The sequence below is a fragment of the Hemiscyllium ocellatum genome, chromosome 1 (genome assembly GCF_020745735.1).
Source record: "Hemiscyllium ocellatum isolate sHemOce1 chromosome 1, sHemOce1.pat.X.cur, whole genome shotgun sequence".
Classification (NCBI taxonomy): Eukaryota; Metazoa; Chordata; class Chondrichthyes; order Orectolobiformes; family Hemiscylliidae; genus Hemiscyllium; species Hemiscyllium ocellatum.
The window spans coordinates 121,731,575-121,754,769 of NC_083401.1; the positions used below are offsets into that span (position 1 = coordinate 121,731,575).

Below are 23,195 nucleotides of genomic sequence, written 5' to 3' on the forward strand. Positions count from 1 at the left end.
TCAGAAAAGATTTACAAGGATGCTTCCAGGGTTGGAGGGTTTGAGCCGAAGGGGAGGCTGAATAGGCTGGGGCTGTTTTCCTGTAGCATCAGAGGCCAAGGGATGACCTTATAGAGGGTTATAACATCATGACGGGAATGAAAAGGGTAAATAGACAAGGTCTTTTACCTGGAGTGGGGGAGTTCAGAACTAGAAGGTATAGGTTTAGGGTGAGAGGGGAAAAAATTAAAAAGGAACCTAATAGGCAACTTTTTCATGCAGAGGGTAGTGCATGTATGGAGTGAGCTGCCAGAGAAAGTGGTGAAAGCTGGTAAATTACAACATTTAGAAGCCATCTGGATGGGTATCTGAATAGGAAGGGTTTAGAGGGATATGGGCCAAGTGCTGGCAAATGGGACTGAATTAGATGGGGATCTAATCCAGTATATTGGGTCCAGATTGATGTGCTTATTGATTGAATCTGTGGATGAGTGTACAGATTCGATCAATAAGTACATCGACCTAGACCCAATATATCGACCACTGCAGCAGACAGCTGGAACTGACAACCGGAAGCGGCAGATTCAAACCACTACAAATGCCGGAAGAAAGATCACAGAGGCGCTTCACAGGAGACTCCCAAGCACTGATGATGTCACCTAGACAGGGGACAAAATGCCTGCAACACAAATTCCCAGCTCGGCGAACAGGACCACAACACCGTGGGGCGGCACGGCGGCACAGTGGTTAGCACTGCTGCCTCACAGTGCCAGGGACCTGGGTTCAATTCCCGCCTCAGGCGACTTACTGTGTGGAGTTTGCACGTTCTCCCCGTGTCTGCGTGGGTTTCCTCCGGGTGCTCCGGTTTCCTCCCACAGTCCAAAGATGTGCGGGTCAGGTGAATTGGCATGCTAAATTGCCCGTAGTGTTAGGTAAGGGGTATATGTAGGGGTATGGGTGGGTTGCGCTTCGGCGGGTCGGTGTGGGCTTGTTGGGCCGAAGGGCCTGTTTCCACACTGTAAGTAATCTAATCTAAAAAAACGAGCACCCGAGCTACAAATCTTCTCACAAACTTTGAAGAGAAATGCACCTATTGAAACAGTGGAAAATTGTTCAGTAAAAATAGGGATAAAGCATTGAATTGGGAAACGATAACAGTCATGAGTAACAAATTCTAAGTGAAATGGTAGAAAACCATATTTCTCTTTGATAAACTGACAAGTCATTATCAGAGTGAGTACTGGAGAGAGAATCAGCATGCAAACCTTCAACACTCGAGCCAATCCAAGTTAACAACTCAGGACACAGCGAATCAAGGCTCTGTCCCCACAGCTCTGTGGCAAAAAGTTCAAAAAAGTGAAACCCTTTGAGAGAAAAAATTCCTCCTCAAATTAGTCTTAAATTGACCTAAATTAGTCTTATTCTGAATTGATGCTCTTTGGTCCTAGATTCTCCTATCCTCTCAGCATTTACCATGTCAAGTCCCTCTTCTACAATACAGTGAGTAGAGTCCTATTCTGTTTAACCTTTGCTCATAAGACAATCCCTCCATACAGGGATCATCCTACTGACCCTTCTCTGAACTGCCTCAAATGAAAGGAAATCTTTTCTTAAATAAGGGGACCAAAACTGCTCACAGTATTCTGTACAGCTTGCTATTTTGTTGTGATATTACCCCCTGGTTCCCACACCCTGGACAATGGAATTAGCAAACAACTAAGTTCAGGCTCTATTTAAGTGTAACCCATCAGGCTGAATAGAGGCTTCGTCTATGCCAGGATGATCCCATTGCCCCAGGCATCTCAAGGCCTCTCTCCATTATTTCCCCCAGCCATGTTTTCGATCTTCTTTCTCCTGTTGCTTCTACAATGATACTGCACTGTAGCTTTCCCTGACAACCTGAAGAGTGCAGCGAGAATCATGGACTTAAGTGATTGAGCTCATGATTTTAATTGGCATCAGAGTGCAGTGAATTATCCTCTCACTTTAATTCGCTTAGCACATCGCGCAATCCAAAAATTGCTACTTCTGAGGTCTTGAGTGCTTATTCCCTACCTAGCTGCCTGAACGCTGATTGCAGGACTACATATTCCCACCTACAGTATATGTGATGTTGATACAGATGTGGACCACATCCACTGGCTGTTCGTCTCCCCCTTCCTCCGCGTGGTTCTGCAACTATTTAGTGACAGCCTTGGCCGGGACAGACCCGGGAATTTCACACACATTGCTAGATTAAGGCAGTGGCAGCACAGAAACGCCGGCCGAGCCAAACTCCTATCACGATTCCGTGGACATCCGTGAGGATTACGACTCTCCCGCTCTTCCCGGTGAAAAGCAAATGACAGCTCGTGCACCTTTTTTTAGTTTTGAAGGACGGGTTCCTGCTGCCGCTGCTGCAATGGCTGCTGTTATCGATGGAGTCTGACGACGAGAAAAGATGGTCCCTGCCGGTGTCGGGGCTCAGCCACTTGGAAGCCTTCACAGTCCGCTGCCTGTATTTTCCGTAAGTCCGTACCAGAGCCGGGCGGCTACCGGCCTGAGCCTTCATCATCCCGAGCGAGTAGCCGGGAACCTGGAAGCTTCGGCCGCCGCGAGAAGCTGCGCTCGAGCGATCAATCGACTAACCGCCTCGCCGTTTGAATTTCCTCTCTCCTGATTGGACAGCCCGGAGGCAACGCTGCACATTCATTGGCTCTCACCTCTGGTAGTGCGTCACAGACGGACGGTTGGTGTTTTCCGTCCTGAGGTTAACTCTAGTTTCTCTGACCTGATCTGATGTCCTGAGCTTTTCCAGCAATTTCTATCTTTCAGTGCCACAGTCCGGGTATTGGGTAAATTTTAAATATTTCGTGTTGGAGTTTGTCTAAGTATCTATATCGTATCTGGAATGTGATATTCCCTGTTCCAGCATTTTATCGGAAGTTTCTGTTCATGTACAGTAACGCACACAAAACTGGTGGGATGTTTTCTCGGGAAACGCCACACCTGGTTAGTTACGTGTCGAAAGTTGCGGTCTTGTTTCGCACGGGGCTTGGTAAACTTGTTAATAAGGCATAGAAAGCAGATTTGGGCCATTCGATCATGCCTAATATAGAATCAATGAATCCCGACAATGTGAAAAGGAGGCCATTCGGCCCGCTGAGTCCACACTGAAGAACATCCCATCCTCCTACCCTATCCCTGTGACCCTGCATTTTCCATGGCAAATTAACGGAGTCTGTACCTCCCTGGACACGATGGGCAATTTATCAAACCCAATCCACCTAACCTCTACCTTTTGAATATGTTTCTCAACCCCATTCTCCTAGTAGCACGCGATTCCCCTAAGAAATCAAGACATCTATCTATCTCTGTCTTAATTACAATAAATGTGTTGCCTCCAGAGGCTTTTGCAGCGCAGCGTTCTGAGCTGTACAAATTAACTACCCTTTGCCTGAAGAAATTCCTCCTCAGCTGAGTTATTAAGTGTCCTTTCACTGAAGTTGTGTGCTCGGGGCACTATTGTCTCGAAATAGTAGAAACATTTTCTCTACAACCACTCTATCCAGACTTCTCAATATTCTGTAAGATTTATTCGGATCCCCTTCATCATTCTGAACTTCATCAAGTACAGACCCAGTCCTCAAACACTCCTCATGACAAGCCTGTCATCCCCGAAATCATTTATATTTCTGGATCTCCTCCAATACCAGCACACCTTTGCTTAGATATGGCTCAAAACTGTTCAGCATTCCAAATGCAGACAGACCAGAACCTGATACAGCTACTGCAGCAGTACAACTCTTGTATTTAGCCCTCTTGAAATGAATGTTAATATTGCATTTGCCTTCCTAATTACCAGCTGAATCAACATGTTAACCTTAAGAGAATCTTTAACTAAGTATCTGTGCTAGATTTGTCTCTTTTTACTTAAGATTTCTGAAGCCTATTTCTTTTTAGAAAATAGTCAATGTCTCAATTCCTGCCAAATTACATAACTTCACACTTTCCCACTTCATTGCACACTTGCTTAGCATGTCCAAGTACTTCTGCAGTCTTCCCTTTTCCTCAACCTATCTATGCCCTTATGACCCCCTTAGCTTTCTCTGCTGGAAAGAAAACAACACTAGCCTAGATAGTCTCTCCTCTTGTCTCCCTGCAGTCCAGGCAACATCCTGGTAAATTTCTTCTTCAGCTTCCAATAATGTGACCAAAACTACACCCACTACTCTAGTTGTAGCATATTAACATACTTTATAACCACCTTGCTATTAAAGTCAGTGCATTGACTCAAAATTGGAAAGTGTGGTGCTGGAAAAGCATAACAGATCACGCAGCATCCAAGGAACAGGACAGTCAATGTTTCAGGTATAAGCCCTTCCTCATGAAGGACTTTTGCCTGAAATGTTGACTGTCCTGCTCCTCGGACGCTGTCTGACCTGCTGGGCTTTTCCAGCGCCACACCTTTTGACTCTGACTCTCCAGCATCTGCAGTCCTCACTTTCTCTCAGTCCTTGACTAAGAAAGGCAAGTATCCCATGTCCCTTCTTAACCACCTTATCTATGTGTCCTGTTGCCTTCAAGGATCTCAAGACATGCATTCCAAGGTCCCTCTGATCCTTTGTAATCTCTGGGGTCCTACTATTCAACATGCACTCCCTTGCTTTGATGGTTCTCCCAAAATGCATCACCCCACACTTTTCAGGATTAAGTTCAGTTTGGCACCGCTTTGCCCACCTGACCAATCCATTTATACTGTGTTGTAGTCTCAGGCTCTGCTACCTACTACGCTGTCCATTTTAATGTCAACTGCAAACTTACTGACCATTCATGTCTAGATCATTAATGTACACCACAAACAGCAAGGGACCTAGCCATTACCCATCTAATTTTCTTTTTGACTGTGTGAGTTGCCAAGGTTCAGAAACCAGGAGTTAATGCTGTATGGGACCTTGCAGTGCAGCCATATAGCTTAGAGGGGACATTGGATACAGCATCAAACCCTGTGGTATGCCACTGGATGCAGGCTTCCAGTCACCAAAACACCCGTTAACCATCACCCCCTGTTTCCTTCCTCAAAGCCAGTTTTGGATTCAGTTTGTCAATTTGTGTGGGATCTTATGAGCTCTTAGCTTCTTAACAAGTCTGCTATGTCACAATGAAGGAAATGCCCTTAAAATGTCCTTCAGTTACAAAATTCTAAGACAGGACTGGACAGAGTGGATGCGGGAAAGGTCGGAGAGATGGCGGAGGTGTCCAGAACCAAAAGTCACAGGATACAGAGCAAGCTGTTTAAGACTGAGGTGAAGAGAAATTTCTTTACCCAGTCTTTGAGGCTGTGGAAGTTGCTATGACAGAAAACAGTCAAAGCCAAGACACTGATTTCAAGAAGTTAGATACAGTACTTTGGCCGAAAGGGATCAAAGGATATGGGGGAAAGGCAGGAACAGGCTATTGAGTTAGATATTCATCTATGATCATAATGAGTGGCAGAGCAGTATTGGAGGACCAAATGGCCTACTCTTGCTCCTATTTTCTATATTTTAATTTCATATAACAATTTAGCTTTTATTATAAATACTGCTTTTTATTTTTTTATTATTGTGGACCAAAATAGTAACAGACTTTTAATAATTAAGAATTGTGGAAAGGATTAGTGGGTTAATAAGGAATTACTGCACTTTTTGCAAAGCAAGTGTCTGACACTCCTTGTAAGTGATGCTTACACTCTGATTATTTAAGGTTATGGGGAAGCTACTACATCTGAAATCTGTAGAGACTATATAAGTGTGAACCAGTGGTCTTGTGCCTCTTCCAAGCAAAAGTACCTGGAGAAGGAAGATTGAGGAGCAGCAAGACCTGAGAAGCCAAAGGATCATCTCTACAAATGCTGTGGACATGGACCATTGAACTGCTTTCCCATACTTTTCCTCTGCTCGTGACACCCACGTTTATTTGTATTTGGGTGTGTGTGTTTGTACATAGAATTTTATAAGGTTGGGGGGGGGGGTGTGGATTAGTGTTTAAGCCAATAGAGTTGTATGTCAACAGTTCGTAATTATTTATCCGTGAGCAGAATCTCCTTATTTGTAATAAACAGTTATTATTTTTAAATACGAAAGCTGGTCCGTGCTTTGTCAACCTGGGTTTAAAAGACAGGTAAATTTGGGACATTTTACATATTTTTATGAAGAATATTTATTTTCATGACAACTTCAGGAACAGCAGGGCTTGATTTCCAGAGTGCTACCCACTGAAGTACCAGTTACCCACCACTATTGAGCAATCACACCTATATTGATCCCTGTTGTCCAATCTTTAGCTTGAAAATTGTCCTGCTTCTATTTCAATATCTTCATGGCCTAGCCCTTACAAACTTCTATAATCCACCAAATGCCTCCCCAACTCTCCTTCTCTTCCTTCAGCAGTTTCATTGCCTTTTCACTGTACTTATGTGAGTACGTCTGACAATAATCCTATTTCAATTTAATTCATGCATAATTGATTGTCTCTTCACATAAAAAGAGAAGTTCCACCGTCAGAGCAGAACATAGGCTGCTCTCTTATTAGAGAGAGAGATGACTGGTGGTGGTTTAACCTGAGGGTCACCACACCTTGAAGAAAACTCTTATTGTTGGCGTCAGCGCATCACAAACTGATTGTCTATCCAACTGGGCTAACTGACCCACTTCTTACCTTCAAATACCTAGATCCTGTACATAAGAATTCCTTTAAATTCTTTTGCGCTATCCCATTTCAAGGCCTTGCTTAAATTCTATGCCTTTCACAAACTTTTGATTTATTCCAGCTTATACTTTGTTCCTTTGTCCAGAACATTTTTGCCTAATTAAATCTCTGAAGTTCTATTTTTCAACAAGCAATCTGTTGTATAAATGCAAGCCATTGAAAGAAAAAAATGTCAGTACTGTTCAGAGCTCTGAATGCCCAAAGCATTTATTGCCAATGAATACTTCTTTTAAAATATAGGGAAATGCCACAGGCCTTTACTTTTTAAAAACACAGATCCCACAAATCTTAACAACATATTTCAACATTTAATGCTGCTTTGAAGTTATATGATTCCCAACCTAAATCATTGTGTGAACACCATTACCACAATTCACGGAAATGGTCCCACTGTTAGTGACATAGGGTAATTAGGGATTGGCAATAAAGCCAGACTTCCATTGCATCCATATGCCATGTAAGTCATAACGATAAGTAATGTTCCTTAAAATCATGATCATAAATGAAACTACTTAAACTGCAGTAAGGTTCTGTAGGCTCTTCAGGGTGTTGGAAGCTACCAAGCTCAGTCATTCCTGCTGCCTTGCCAGCCAGTAGGACAAAGAGGAAGGCAAAAGCCAAGGAACAGCTCCATTGCATTTGTACAGAGCCAACAAAAAAAGGGGCCCTTCAACCTCATATCGCTGGCTGCAAAGTAGATGTTAGGCAGCAGCTGTGACATGGCCTAGAGCAAGTGTTGACTGAAGCAGAAGGTTTGGTGCCTGGTTGATAGCCTCCCTGCTACAGGATAGAAATAGAAACACCTTCGGCTCCACTTTCATGGCGAGACTAGCAGAGGGTGGAATTACTCCAAAATATTGCTGCCAATCACATGGTCGTAGTTATGCTTTATATTTGTGAAAAATTTTGTAACAGAACTTGATAACCTAAATTGCAAATCTAGAATGAGTACCTTAGTTGTTACTGACTCTTCAGTTGCCTTTCTTCTAAAATCCAAACAACTTAACAAAGTCAACACTAAAAGACATTTCCACATGTGCCACTATTCCATTACGTGGTAAATGCACACCAGAACTTAGTAAAATGTTGAAAACAAATTTTCATTGGGAGCAAAAAAGCACAAAAATCACATCCAGCAAGTAATGCAGGCCTTAACATTGCTGTGAAATATCTATGGTATGTCAGAAGCTTTGTGAATTTTGTTCACTAATTCCAAACATGGTAAATGGTTATAAAAGTGTTGTTCAACAAAAGACTGGAAATTGCTAGTTTATCAACAGAATCCATCTAATTTGCATTCTTATGAAGTCTTCTCACATAAAAATTAAATGAAGGCAAAAACACCAAGAGAAGTACTTTCAATGTTGTGTACTTCCAGTTAATGTTAAAAATTCCAAAGTTGGAGAAAATCATCATAATTCAGATTTTTTCTTTTATATTAAAATGACTACACAGAGACCAGTATCCTGTCACCAAAGCACCCTTCATTTACACATGAACAGTCCTTGACTCCTGTACTCCCTCATACAGTCAGGCAGAGTGGTAGTATTTCTGACACTCGACCTTTTTACGTCAGCCAGAGTTCCCTGACTGGACCAGGTCTCAATCATGATCTGCAATGCTAATGGACAAACTCCTTGCCATTATACAAATCTCTCAATTTATTGTTGAATTAATGATTTCCTTCCTGAGAGATCATCCTCAACTCCACTTTCCTGCCTTTTCATCACAACCGTTGATTTCCTAGTCAGATCAGTCATGATCTCATTGAATGGTAAAGACTCAATGGGCTGAATAGCCTACTTCTCCATCTTATGGAGTCTTGTGCAGGGTATACTCCAGTTTAAAAAATACATTAACAATAACATGGCAAAAACTAGGAAAAATTCAGTACAAGAACTTGTATACATGTACATTGGTAGTGAACACCAAATTATGTTTGTGAAATTTAAATCATCCTCGTATGTTGCACTGCTAATGAACTGAGGACAAGGGGATTTAGTTACTAGTTGTGGGTGAATAGTTGAACACTCAAAATTAATCTCTGAAGTGGAAACTTTGCAAACTGAATTTGTTTTCGCAATGAATAGTGAAGCTTGAATGCTGACTGCTACCTAATAGCAAGATTGTTTTTCCAAATCCTATGATATCTTATATGGCTTGGTTCTTAGTTATTTATCCATAATATGTGGACATCACATATTATGTCCTCATCCTTAATTGCCCTTGAGAGAGTAGTTGTGCTTTTCCTTCTTTATCCACTGCAGTCCACGTGGTGTAGATACACTTAAAAGAGTGCTCGTGGGAAGGAGTTCCAAGATTTTGACTCAGTGATATTAAAGAAGTGGCGATATATTTACAAATCAGGAATGTGTGGCTTGGATGGTACCTTGAAGGTGATTGTACAACCATACATTTGCTGCCCACATCCTTCTAAGTGTTGAAAAGTGTTATTGATGAAACCTTGGTTAATTCTTGCAATGCATCTTCAAAATGCATTCACTGTTGCCACTGTGCAGAGGGAATAAATGTTGAGCAAATTGAAGATGAGGTGCCAATCAAGTGGGCTCCATTGTCCTGGACGGTGTTAAGCTTCTTGAGTGTGATGGAGCTGCACTCATCCAGGTAAGTGGAGAGTATTCCATTACAACTCCTGATTTGTGCCCTGCAGGTGGCTTTGAGGAATTGAAAATAAGTTATTCATCGCTGAATTCTAAGTCTTGCATTTATTTTGTATCGACAGTATTCATTTAGCTGATCCAGCTCAGTTTCTGCTCAATTGTAACCACAAGATGTTGATAATGGAGATTCAATGATGGTAATACCATTGGATGTCAAAAGATGATGGTTGGAGATGGTCATTGCATGGTATTTACGTGGCATGAATGTTATTTGCCATGTACAGGTCATTATGCTATAACACATTTTGTTAATGCAAATTCACTAACACAATTAATGAGTTGGGGACACTTTCTGAAGTGTGAACTTTTTAAAAATGTGTGGGTTGTAACATGATTACATCACCAACTCTTTAAGCATCGTTTCTAAAGTGTGATTTTCCTATAAATGCAGGGTTGCACAAGAACGCAGTCATTGCATTACAGTAAAACTACCTGTACTAACCCCTATTTTAATGTGGTCCAGGTTATTCTGCATTTGACACTAATTGCTTCAGACTCTGAAGAATTGCAAATGGTGCTGAGCATTATGCAGTCATCAAATATCCTCACCTCTGACCTTATGATGGAGGGATGGTCAATGATGAACCAGCTTAAGATGATTGAGTCTAGGAGACTATCCTGAGGGACCTCTGCAGTGCTGCCCCATGGCTGAGATGATTGATGACCAACAATTCCACTAGGTCTGACTCCAATAAGCAGGGAGATTTCCCTGTGATTTCCATTGACTCCAATTTGCCAGGTCTCCTCAATGTCATGCTCAGTTAAATGCTGCATTGATATCAAGGGCAATCCCTCACTTCCTCTCAAGTTCAGTTTTGTCCACGTTTGAAATAAAGATGGAATATAATCAGAAGCTGAGCGGCTCTGGTGAAATGAAAACTGAGTATATGTGAGCAGGCTATTGTTAATTAAGTGCTGCTTGATAACATTCTTTTGTTCAATATCACACATCCAAGAATTGTTCGCTTGAAAAACAGGGCCTCCTGGCTCATGGGCTCTCCTTGTTTCCATAGTTTCTGTGCCCCCTTATCTTATTCTGGGGGGATTCCCCTGACCTTCTCTCCAACATTGAAGCTCACTTTAAAAATCCCATCCGCAATAATGCATTTGCACATGACACCATACATAAAGTGTACATGATGACAGCAATGCTTGTAAATGGGCATTCCCCGATTTGCACAAATGCACAGTTGGTGTCAGCAAACACTCCTGTCTTTAGTCGAGATAGCGAGAAATTTCCCACCCAAAAGGCACAGGAGTTATCAGCAATCTGAAACCACAGAAATCAAGGCCCAATTTATACTTTGCAGGCACTTTGTTTACAACTTTACACTAAAGGATAGGTCTCAATTTCTTATACTATAGTGAATGAGGCCATTAAAGGTTACTGGCAGGACTAAGTTACTATATTGTAAAGACATTAATATGCTATGAAAATAATTGGAACAAAATGTATCTAAAAAAGTCCAATAAGATTTTTTAATTGTTCTGAAAATTGTAGAAATTCCTCAGACTTAATAGCAATACATAGTTTTATATAAAACCACGGCAGCAATAGTTTCACAAAACATTTTTACACTGAGAATGACTGACCTCAACCAGCAATTTATACCTGGCAGTTCCAAACAGTAACTGAAAAATGATTTAATTGCTGTACATGTATAAATGCAAACTGCCTTCATAGAGACTAATTGGAACTGTTTTGGTAGTGAAATTGGGGTAGCTGGTGTGGTGTCAGCAGTATAGTTAAAAGTTCCAGACACCTCAGTTTTCGCAATAATTTTCAAGTTTGCTTTAACGGAGCTGGGATATTTGCAGATGCTTGTTCAAGATAGGCCAAAGGGCCTTGAGCTAGGTCTGATTTTTTGGGCTGCACATTAATATCTTCCAAGACTTGTTGCCAGTGGCGCAGCTTACTCAGATGTTTCTGGATCAAGGCCTCCTTTCTCTGTAGCTCATTTTTCAATTCAGAAACATCCTGTAAAAGAATACAAGAACATTTTTTCAAACAGAAGAATCTATGCTTAAACATTAAAAAGGCATATGATTAGGAATACATTGTTAATAATATACACTGAGACAAGGGTTTCCAAAATAAAAGTTGAGCAGAGCAAAGCAAAGCAGCAGAATTTGGACCCATGATATTCGTGAAGCTTTGTAACTGCTAAATCAACAATGAAACTAAGTGTCCTTTCTGTAGGTCAGAGAATGAGGAAAGTCGGATGATATCACAATCAAGGAGAAAGCACACATAGAAATTATTGAATAAGTATGTAGCACAATAATGAAGTAGGATTTGGATTACAAGGTTAATTTTGAAACATTGGAACAGGAGTATGGCACTTAGTCCATTAGGTCTACCCTGCCATTCAATTAGATCATTGCTTCTGTGTCCCAACTTCAGAAGAACATAATAGGAGACCATTCAGCCAGTCAAGCCTGCTCCAGCATTGAATAATGCATGGCTAATCCAATTGTGATCTTAAATCTAATTTTCTATCTGCCCACCATGAGACATAACTTTATTGTTAAGAAAAATCTCTAAGTCAGCCATAAAAATATTCAAAGAATCCAGCTTCCAACATTCCCTCAGGAAGAGACTTCCAAACATTAAAAGCACTCAAAGAAATTTCTCCTCATCCCAGTCTTAAATGGGAGAATCCTTATTTTGAAACTCTGCCAGAAAAGAAGGCCTCCCCTCAGCATCTGACGCTGTAAAGTGCCCTCAGAATTTTGTATGTTTCAATAAGATTATCTAATTTTTCTAAACTCCACTAAGTATAGACATAACCTGCTTAACCACCTCCCATGAAGCAACATCCTTTTTTCTCGGAGACTTTGCAGATTTCAGGACTCAAGATCGAGTTCAATAATTTTAGGGCCTTCCATCTCCTTTATCCACCTCCACACCATTGGCCCTGTCATCACATGGGCTGCTTTCATCACAGACAACCCATTTTCACCTACTAATGATTCCTATTACCCTGCATCAGCTTTTCTTTTTCCCTGGCTCCCAATTCTCCATCCCTTTGCTCAACTGCTACTTTTGTCTTTGGGCTCCATTTCTACCTATCGTTTACATTGCCCTGAACATAATAGTTATGTTACAGATCTAATAATCAAGCAATAACAAATATCTGGAAACATTTTGAAATCATGTAATGGGAGCTGGAGAATTAAAATGTAATTTAATAATTAATGAAAAATGAAGCATTTTTCAAGCAAAAAAAAGCACGACATGCACTTAAAGATAAATCACTGATGCTTGCAGGTATTGCCCAAAGAAAGCAAGAACCATAAAGTAGCAGAAGTGAAGCTTCAAGCTTTAACCATCAATTGCTGAAAGATAAAAGCAGCAGTGGGAAGTCACTGTTCTAACCATGGTTGTTCTAACTGCTAGCAAAAACAAAACTCTTAATGGGATACGGCAGAAAAGACCAAGAATGGTGTCAGAGTCAAATATTACTGAGCTGAGAGAACAGATATCCTTGCGTACAAATCCATATTTAATCTGCCACTGAAATCCAGACAGTCACTGGAGCCAAATTCTGCAAACAATTTTATAATGTGCACATGCAATAGATTCCTATGATAGATGCCAAAAGAAACTTATGTCTAACTTAGAGTTTAGAATGGGCAGGGGAACCAGTAGGATGTGTAGTATTCAGACTTCCAAAATATGTTTGACAAAGTACCTTACAAAAAGCACAGCCGTACAGTAAGCTTTCACGGTGTTAGAGGTGGTATACTGCCGTAGATAAAGCATTGGATAATGGGCTGGAAATGAGTGGGGGTTTAGGGGTTTTTTCTGGTTAGTAACCTGTAAATAATGGGCTTCCATGGGGACTAGTACTTGATCCATACCAATTTACAATATCACTAAAATCGGTGTAGTGGAGTGTGAAAAAGGTTACTTCAGAGTGCAACAGGATCTTGATCAGATGGGCCAATGAATGGCAGATGGAGTGTAATTTGGATAAATGTCAGATGCTGGATTTTTGGAAAAGCAAGTCAGGGCAGGACTTATACATTTCACGGTAAGGTCTTGGGGAGTGTTACTGAACAAAGACACCTTGAAGTGCAGGTTCATAGTTCCTTGAAAGTGGAGTCACATGTAGAAAAGTGGTGAGGGCTATGTTTGGTATCCTTTGATTCACTGGTCACAGCATTGAGTATCAGAGTTGGAGGTCATGTTGCTGCTGCACAGGACATTGGTAAGGCCACTTTTGGAATTGTGCACACAATTGTGGTCTCCCTCCTATAGGAAGGATGGTGTGAAACTTGAAAGGGTTCAGAAAAGATTGACAAGGATGTTGCCAGGATTGGAGGGTTTGAGCTTTAGGGAGAAGCTAAATAGGCTGGGACTGTTTTCCCTGGAGTGTCAGAGGCCCAAGGATGACCTTCGAGGTTTATAAAATCATGAGGGGCATAGAAAAAGTAAACAGACAAGTTCTTTTCCCTCGGGCGGGGAGTCCAGAACTAGAGGGCATAGGTTTAAGGTGAGAGGGGAAGATTTAAAATGGACCTAAAGGGGCAACCTTTTCATGCAGAGGGTGGTGCATGTATGGAATAAACTGCTAGAGGAAGTGTTGGGGCCTGAAAATTAAAGCATTTAAAAGGCAACTGGATGAGTACATGAATAGGAAGGGTTTAAGAGGAATATGGGCCAACAGCTAGCAAATAGGACTAGATTAGTGTAGAATATCTGGTTGGCATAGACAAGTTGGACCAAAGGGTTTGTTTCCGTGCAGTATGTTTTAATGACTATTAATTGACATGCAAGGAGGAAACCAAACATATAGATGACACAAAAATAAATGAAAAGTAACATTACAAAGAGAATACAAACAAAGAAATATTGATATGTTAAGTGAGCGGGTAAAAAGTTGGCAAAAGGAGCATAATGTGAAAAATGTGAAGTTATTCATTTTGGAAGGGAGAAAGAGGAGAAAAGAGAGTATTACTCATCTGGAGAAAAGATGCAACACAAAAGATCTTGAGATACTTGTGCATGAAACACAAAGCAAGCACCCAGATGCAGTAGGTAATCAGGAAGGGTAATGGAACATGGTCGTTATTTCAAGGGGAGTCTTATTGTGATTGTACAAGGTGCTGGTGAGACCTTGGCATACTATCAAACAGTTTTAGCCCCTTATTTAAGGGAAGATGTGATTTCATTGGCGCTCAAAGAATGTTCACTAGGATGATCCCTGGTATGGAGAGATTTGACTTATGAGCTTTAAGACTAAACAGGTTGGACTCTCAATGGAGTTTAGAAGGGTTAGAGGTGACTTCATTCAAACATAGGATTATTAGAAGTTACCCTGTCAAGTTCCAAAAGAAGATGTTTCCATAGACAAGTCTAGAACCAGAATAAAGGGATGCCAATTTAAGACTGAAACAAGAAGTAATTTCTTCTCAAAGGGTTGAAAATCTTTGGAACTTCTTGCCACAAAGAGTTGTGGGGGTAGAGTCCTTGTAAATATTCAAGGCTGAGATAGATAGATCCTTGATCAGTAAAGGAATCAAAGGTTATGGGGACAAGGCAGGAAAGTGGACATGAGGAATGTCAGATTAGCCGTGATCCTATTGAATGACAGAGCAGGCTGAGGGGCCAGACAGCCTACTCATATTCCTACTTATTGTAGTGTGTAAGGTATTTGGTAATTTACTAGATTACTTGAGTAAACATTTCTAAGAAATTTATAGATTAGTCTTCTCAGTGGCTCTACCATGTCCTTAGGTTCAGAAGCATTAACTTCATTAAATTTTAGTTTGGATCCTAGTGATAAACTACCCATTATTCAATTTCCAGGTAATTTTATCCTCTCACAATTTATCCTGAAAATAGGAAATAAAGCTACAAAATCATAATAAATACTCTTCACCTCTTTTATGACTTGCTCAGGTTTTTGTACAGCAAGCTGCAGTCTCTTCTGGAGAAAAAAGCATTCTGTTTGTCTGGCAACATCCAAAAACCTTTGGATGCACTGTTCTACACCTGTAAAAATATGAATCAATATACTTGTTTAAATAAAAATTCAGGAAGTTTCATACATTCTAAAATATGCATCACTGTAATTAAAATGTTAAGTGAAAAATGTCTCAGCGGTAATAAAACAGCCTCAGAATTTAGAGTTCTCATCAAGACCCATATGCTCTCTTGTTTGTTGTCCAAGGCAGATAACCTTGTCAGTCTATGCCTGTATTCAAAGAGCTCTTTTCGTGCAATGGTAGGGCCAGGGGGCCTCAGGTACAATTCCCATCTGCTGGAGAAGTGTGAAATCCCATCTCTGAAAAGACAGATCAGAAAATATCTATGCTTGTATTCAAGAACACTTAGCTGTCCTGTGCTGAATAACTTAGGGTTCATTACAGTCTCTTGCTCTTTTATGAATTGTGGAAAAGATAGCATGGAAAATGCCACTAGAAAATAAGTTACTGCATTGCTGTAATGGAAAGAGCCCTTTGCTAGTTCTTTAATCCCTGCCTTCACTCGAGAGAAAATACTACTTTGCACTCAGCAACTGCCTACAGAGTTGTCACGATTTTAAACTGAAGAACATAAAGGGATAATCACTGGTGCAGACCACCATTTCCTTTACTATGTTCTGGAACGTGTTCAAAAACAAAATATTTGTAACACAAATGTTATACATTACATCACTGAAATTTACTAATTCAAAGAAGACACATACAATTTCAAGGCAAAAGGTGAGGACTGCAGATGCTGGAAATCAGAGTCTAGATTACAGTGGTGCTGGAAAAAGGGCTGAAGGGCCTTTACCCGAAACGTCAATTTTCCTGCTCCTCAGATGCTGACTGACCTGCTGTGCTTTTCCAGCACCACTCTAATCTGGACATACAATTTGAAATCATGTCAGGAAAACAGCAAAAGGTGGTTTTTGGACACAAGTTTATGTTAATACAGTTTTCTTTTACAACTTTTGTCAGATCACAATAAGGAAGTTAAAGCTATATTTAATTGCAAACAATCAGGGAGACTTGGATGATATAATGTCTTTAAAAATTAGAATCAATATAAAACGCATAAGGAAACAAAGAGAATAAAATGTTAGGCACATACAAATAGGTGAAACACAAATAGACCATTGTGCCCCTCAAGCCAGCTCTGCCATTCAGTAAGATCAAAGCTGATGTTTGTTTCAAATTATACATTCCCATCTACCCCCAGTAACCCCAGATTCCCCTGCTTAAGAATCTATCCAGCTTGGTTTTAAAATATTCAATGACCTCTGTGACAATACCTCTATAACTGCTGATCAGCACTATCTTCTCACACAGCAAAGAAACATCTTCACTTTACAGTTATGTTTTTTTATGAAATGCCATGATGAGTTCAAAATGAAAAACTTTTCAGCAATACCAAAATGAAAAGAACACAAAAATCCTGGAAAGTCAGAAAAATGTAAAGAATTGCAAGACACTGCATTTCAAGAGAACTAAGAAAAGCAGAGTATTAAAAGAAATCCAGGAATATCAGAAGTAAAACAAAACCTTCTATAACTATATATGGAAACAGGGTGTTTGAGAGAAATACGAGCACTTTGAAAATTTATAAAAGGTGATGCGGGCAATAATAATAATATGGTGGTCATATTGAATTACTTTTCATCAGTATAGTGAGAAGATTTTATAAAGTGTTCTACCAGGAATATGGCAACTCAGACTGAAAGGCGATTTAGTAGGCATGAACTTTGAACACGCCAAGGGTGTTCACATCAGGAGTGACTGGAAAAGAACCCTATACATTTTAAGACATGTACCAACCTTAAAGCAGACAAGAATATAAACAGTTCCAGTGGACAGGATAGGAGAAAGATAGAACAGAGGATTTATGACAATCCCAAAAACTGAGCTTGCTATCATTTAATATTAAGATAGAGACCATATAAAAACAATTGAAGTTGTTTTAGGTAACCTGATGAAACATTTAAATTGAGACTTATTAAAGGTAAATAAATTGAATAAAAAGTGTGTTGAACGGGTACTGTACTTCAGAACTTGATCAGTGATAAATCTGAAAATTGAACTTGAAATTGTAAACCTTGAACTCCCTGCCTAAAACCTGCAAAGGTTTTCTTTCACTGGTGAGCATATGTTTAATGATTGCAGCTAATAAATTGGAGACATCTAACTTTCAATGGTGTAAACTTTATTATTTTGAGAAGGACTTACCATGTAAGAACAGTTGACTGAGTAGTCAAAATATGAATGTTTAATAAATAGTGGGATGGAGTATAAAAGCATAGGTAATACTAAATGCATACAAATAATAATTTAGGCTAGAGTTCAAATATTGGCATAATTTCCAATTTTCTCACCTGCACGTTTTGTCATATCCCTCGTCATTAATCATCAGGCCACTGTTGCCAGATACTTCAATAACAATAATGATGATCAAATGTAGGTGTTATTCCCTATATTATGTGATTTTGAATGGCAAATCAGCCTTATGTATTCAAAAGGATTATTTAAAATGTTAGAACAGTTCACACCACTTTTGTAATGGCGCAAAAGTGTTTGAGAAATGTTTCGATTACATTGTGTCATATCCAAATGCTCACCCCAGCTACAAGATATGTTTGAAAAGAAAGAACAATTGCGCACTACAACCTTCAACACATGACCCTTAAACAATGCAAAGCAACACCTGAAATGCAACTGATTGCTTGTAAGATACGTATCATTTAGTAGTTATCATTTTTACATTATCATGTGTACGATTTCAGAGAGTCTCACCTGTTCTAATTTCTTCTTGATCAGTACCATTCACATAGTCTTGACTGACCAGTGATGCAAAGCATGCCTACAAGAAATTCACAATTAATGCTTCCAATGCATCAATATTTAGTTGACCGAAACAATCTTAGGTAAGGATATTTTTTATACCCAACTACAATTGCAAGATCAGATTCAAGGATTCTGTGGAAAGTGAGCACATAAGGTGTAAGGAAAATATGTACATTAGAGTATTGGTGGAGAAAGCCTAAGATAACAGACACTATTTCAACTCGAAGATGCCATTCCATTCTACTTTCACTTATCTAGATCCCCCTTAAATGCATCGACGTTCTTCACTTCAACTCCTAATAAGTTCCATGTCAATATAATATATTGGAATTGTTAGATAGTTGGCACAGACTCGATGGGCTTTTCTGTTCTACAGACCCCTGACTTTACTATTATTGAATTTCTCCTCAATTTCGAATGGAATTTATAATTTACTATTTTGTATTCATATCCCTTAGTCTTGAACTATTTTGAATATCCTCTCAGCCCACGTGATTTCTTTACATGGATTTGCTTCCTGCAAAGCTAACTTATTCTGTAATATTCATAATTTTAACACCTATTTTTGCATCATAACTCTCCTCTACAACCAATAGCATTCTCTTAATGTTTTGCTTTGAGCACACTCACCATCTCCACCTTCCTTAGTCGCATAAAAATCATTTTCCATCCCACTTCAGTTGCATATCAGATCCTAAATGTTCTCTTTTCACAGACTCTGCCAGACCTCAGTTTTTTCAGCAATGTTTGAAGCTATTTTGGTACATTTGCTTCTTTCTACCTCATTTCACATTCTTTATCTTCATCCAGTTGCTCTAACTTTAGATGCCTTTTTATCTTTCAATAGAAATGCTTAATTTCTGTACCCAAACCATTGTGATCATGAAACCATACTTCAACCATGAAAAGACCCATCCTGATACACTAAATGTTTTTGAGGAAAGGAAAGCCGGCAACTTCACCGGTCTGGGCCTACATGTGACTCCAGACCCAAGCATTGTGGTTGATTCTCAACTGAACTCTGAAATGGCCTAGCAAGCCACTCAGTTGTATAATCGCTACAAAGCTTAAAAATCAAGCTTTGTATGGACTACTTGGTATTGACCCAGGCACTGGAAAAGACAATAGCTAAAAATGCTCCATTGACCGTGCAAAGACCTCCCTACTAACATCTGGGGTCCGGTGCCAAAATTGGAACAGCTGTCTCACAGACTTGTCAAGGAACAGCCTGACATAGTCATGTTCATGTTATCATACGATGTACCAACCATCACCATTACCATTCCTGGATATGTCTTGTCCCATTGGCAGAGCAGACCCAGCAGCGGTGCCAGCAGTTGGCAGGGAGTTGCCCTGAAATTCCTCAACCCCACAGAACGCCATGGCATCAGGTCAAACATGGACAAGAAAACCTTGTGATTACCAGTAACCATTCTCCCTCAGTTGAGGATCAGTACTCCTCCAAGTTGAACAATACTTGGAAGCAGCAGTGAGGGTGGCAAGAGCACAGAACATACTCTGGGCATGAGACTGCAGTGTCCAGCACCAAGAGTGGCTTGACAGCAATACTACTGATCAAACTGATTTAGTCTTAAAACAAACCTGCTAGACGAGGTGTGCAGCTGTGGGATGGGGGAAGAACAAGAGAGGAAGAAACATACTTAAGCTCATCCTCACCAATCTGCTGGCTGTCGATGCATCTGTCTACAACAGTATCAGTAAAAGTTACCACCACACTGTCCTACTGAAGAGAAAATCCAACTTCACATTGGGAATACCCTCCATAGTGCCACGTGGCATAATCACCACTCTAAATGGGACAGATCAAACAGATCTAGCTACTAAGACTGGGCATTCATGCTGTGGGCCCACAGCAGTAGAATCGTACTCCTACATGATCTGTCACCTCGTGATCCAGCATATACTCCATTCTACCATTACAATCAAGCGAGTCAAACTGGTTCAAGGGATTTAAACAACTCACTGGAGGAGGTTCCACAAATATCCCCATTTTCAATGTTGGAACAGCCTAAAAACATCAGTGCAAAAGAGAACACTCCGATATTTGCAATCTTCAGTCAATAGTGCCGAGTGAATGATCCATTTCACCACCTCCAGTGGTCCCCAGCATCACAGGTGCCAATTTGATTCACTCCACATGATATCAAGAAACAGTTGAAGGCACTGGATACTGCAAAGGCTACAGACCCTTACAACATTCCAGCAATAGTCCTGAAGACCTGCAATCCAGAACTTGCTGCATCCCAAGCCAAGACGTTCCAGTACAGTTACAACACTGGCAACTACCCACTAATGTGGAAAATTGTTTAGGTATACTCTGTACATAAAATGCAGGACAAATCCAACCCGGCCAATTACCACCTCATCAGTCTACTTTCAAAGTTAAAAATCACAACACCAGGTTATAGTCCAACAGGTTTAATTGGAAGCACACTAGCTTTCGGAGTGACGCTCATTCATCAGGTGATAGTGGAGGGCTCGATCGTAACACAGAATTTATAGCAAAAATTTACAGTGTGATATAACTGAAATTATACACAAAAATTGATTGTCTGTTAAGCCTTTCATCCGTTAGAATACAGTGATAGTTTCACTTCTTTCATGTGTAAATCACAAAATCTTTTTTTTCAAAAAGTTGCATTCTCAGGTTAGCTGTTAACGATGGTGATAGCTAGACAATATGTTGAAGGTGTTAGCCCCCTGTGTTCTCTGTCTATTCCATGTTTAGATAGTTATCTCACTTTTTAGATTAGAATCAGAGTTTTACATAAATGCATGTAGTTTTTGAGCAAAGTGCAATGTAACTCTGCAAGTACAAATTCATCCCACAAAATATATATGTTTGCATATTTTGTGGGGTGAATTTGTACTTGCAGAGTTACATTGCACTTTGCTCAAAAACTGCATGAATTTATGTAAAACTCTGTTGTCTCATTTTTTAGATTAGAATCAATCAATCTAAACATCATGGCATAGACAGAGAACACAGGGAGCTAACACCTTCAACATATTACCTAGCTATCACCATTTTTAAAAGCTAACTTGAGAATGCAACTTTTAAAAAAAGGTTTTGTGATTTACACATGAAAGAAGTGAAACTATCACTGTATTCTAACAGATGAAAGGCTAAACAGAATCAATTTTTCAGTGTATAATTTCAGTTACATCACACTAAATTTTTGCTATAAATTCTGTGTTACGATCGAGCCCTCCACTATCACCTGAAGGAGCATCGCTCCGAACGCTAGGGTGCTTCCAATTAAACCTGTTGGACTATAACGTGGTGTTGGTGATTTTTAAACTTTATACACCCCAGTCCAACACCGGCATCTCCAAATCATGACTTCAATCATCAACACAGCTATCAAATAGCAGCTGCTTAGCAAAACCCTCCATGCTCACTGCTAGCCAGTTTGCATTCTCCCAGGGCCACTCAACTCCTGACCTCATTACAGCCTTGTTTCAAACACATTAAAAAGGACTAAATTCCAGAGGTGAGGTGAGAGTGACAGCCCTTGATGTCAATATCACAATTGATTGAATGTGGCTTCAAGGAGCCCTAGCAAATTTGGAATCAATGGCAGAGGGAAATCTCTCTACTGGTTAGAGTCATACCTGACACTTAGGAAGATGGTTGTGGTTAATACAGGTTGGTCTTCTCAGCTCTAGGATAACGATGGAGAAATTCCTCAGGGTAGTCACATTAATCTAAATCTGCTTCATCAATGACCCTCCCTCCATCATCAGGTCTGGAGTGGGTATGAATAACCATGGGTCAAGATTAGAGTGGTGCTGGAAAAGCACAGCAGGTCAGGTGTATCTGAGGAGCAGGGAAAAAAGAAAGAAAAAAAAAAATCGACCTTTCAGGAAAAAGCCCTTCATCAGGAATGATTGCACAATGTTCAGCACCATTCACCACTTCTCAGATACTAAAGCAGTCCCTGTACAAATGCCTTTTCAGATTTAAACACCACACACAAATACCAAGTAATGAACTCCAACAATGGAGAACTGTACATCATCAACACCTACAGGCTTACCCAAAGACAAGAAACTCAAATGGACTCCTCGTACAAATATGGCCCACACCAGTACCTCCACATCATGGCTTAATATTATGATCATTGTTCCCCAAACATTCGCCCACTAAAAACACATTTCTTCTGTTCAAACCTAAATGCAATGTTTCCTCCCACATTGGCTTTAAAACATCCTGAAAAAAATACTAGGGCATCACTTTTCAGAGGTAACCATTCCCCCTAATCTTCATTCTTACACCGTTACAATTTCATTTTCTCATTTCATTTTGGGCGGCACGGTGGCACAGTGGTTGGGCGGCACGGTGGCACAGTGGTTAGCACTGCTGCCTCACAGCGCCAGAGACCCAGGTTCAATTCCCACCTCAGGCGACTGACTGTGTGGAGTTTGCACGTTCTCCCCGTGTCTGCGTGGGTTTCCTCCGGGTGCTCCGGTTTCCTCCCACAGTCCAAAGATGTGTGGGTCAGGTGAATTGGCCATGCTAAATTGCCCGTAGTGTTAGGTAAGGGGTATATGTAGGGGTATGGGTGGGTTGTGCTCCGGCGGGTCGGTGTGGACTTGTTGGGCCGAAGGGCCTGTTTCCACACTGTAAGTAATCTAATCTAATCCCTGTAAAAATCCCTAAGACAGTCTTGGGCTCCACTTGCCATTCGCTCCTTCACCCTGACCCTGTCCCCACCCCTTCACCTCTCCATCTCCCTGAGTCCCGCTCTCTTGCCCCTTCACTCCGGTGTAGCTGCTACCTCAAACGAAGCCTCGAGCTCATCCACTAGAGTGCTGGGAGGCCGCGCCGGAGCTGCAGTCAGACCAACCGCGGCCGCTCCTTGGGGCCCGGGTCCAGGAGGTGGTGGTGGAGGAGGAGGAGGAGGCGGCGGATTCTGTGGAGGATGCGAAAACATCCCCGTCAGCGAAGAGGCCATCTTGCGTCGGGGA

General features: G+C 40.6%; 2 protein-coding genes across 2 annotated transcripts in view; both read right to left on the bottom strand.

Annotated features, from left to right (window-relative positions):
* The window catches only part of haspin (histone H3 associated protein kinase), a 66,564-nt gene extending 63,965 nt beyond the window's left edge, over window positions 1-2,599 (bottom strand). The window contains exon 1 of the mRNA XM_060831533.1: window positions 2,337-2,599. Within this exon, the coding sequence (XP_060687516.1) occupies window positions 2,337-2,533 (197 nt within the window). The 5' untranslated portion in view covers window positions 2,534-2,599. The remainder of the gene's footprint in view (window positions 1-2,336) is intronic.
* An 8,241-nt stretch (window positions 2,600-10,840) lies between these two features.
* Window positions 10,841-23,195, bottom strand: med28 (mediator complex subunit 28). Its single transcript, XM_060831546.1, has 4 exons — window positions 23,006-23,195; window positions 18,153-18,219; window positions 15,278-15,390; window positions 10,841-11,367 (listed from the first exon to the last, which is right to left on the bottom strand). Exons 1-4 carry the CDS (start codon window positions 23,180-23,182, stop codon window positions 11,173-11,175), a joined length of 552 nt encoding a protein of 183 aa, XP_060687529.1. The 5' UTR covers window positions 23,183-23,195; the 3' UTR covers window positions 10,841-11,172.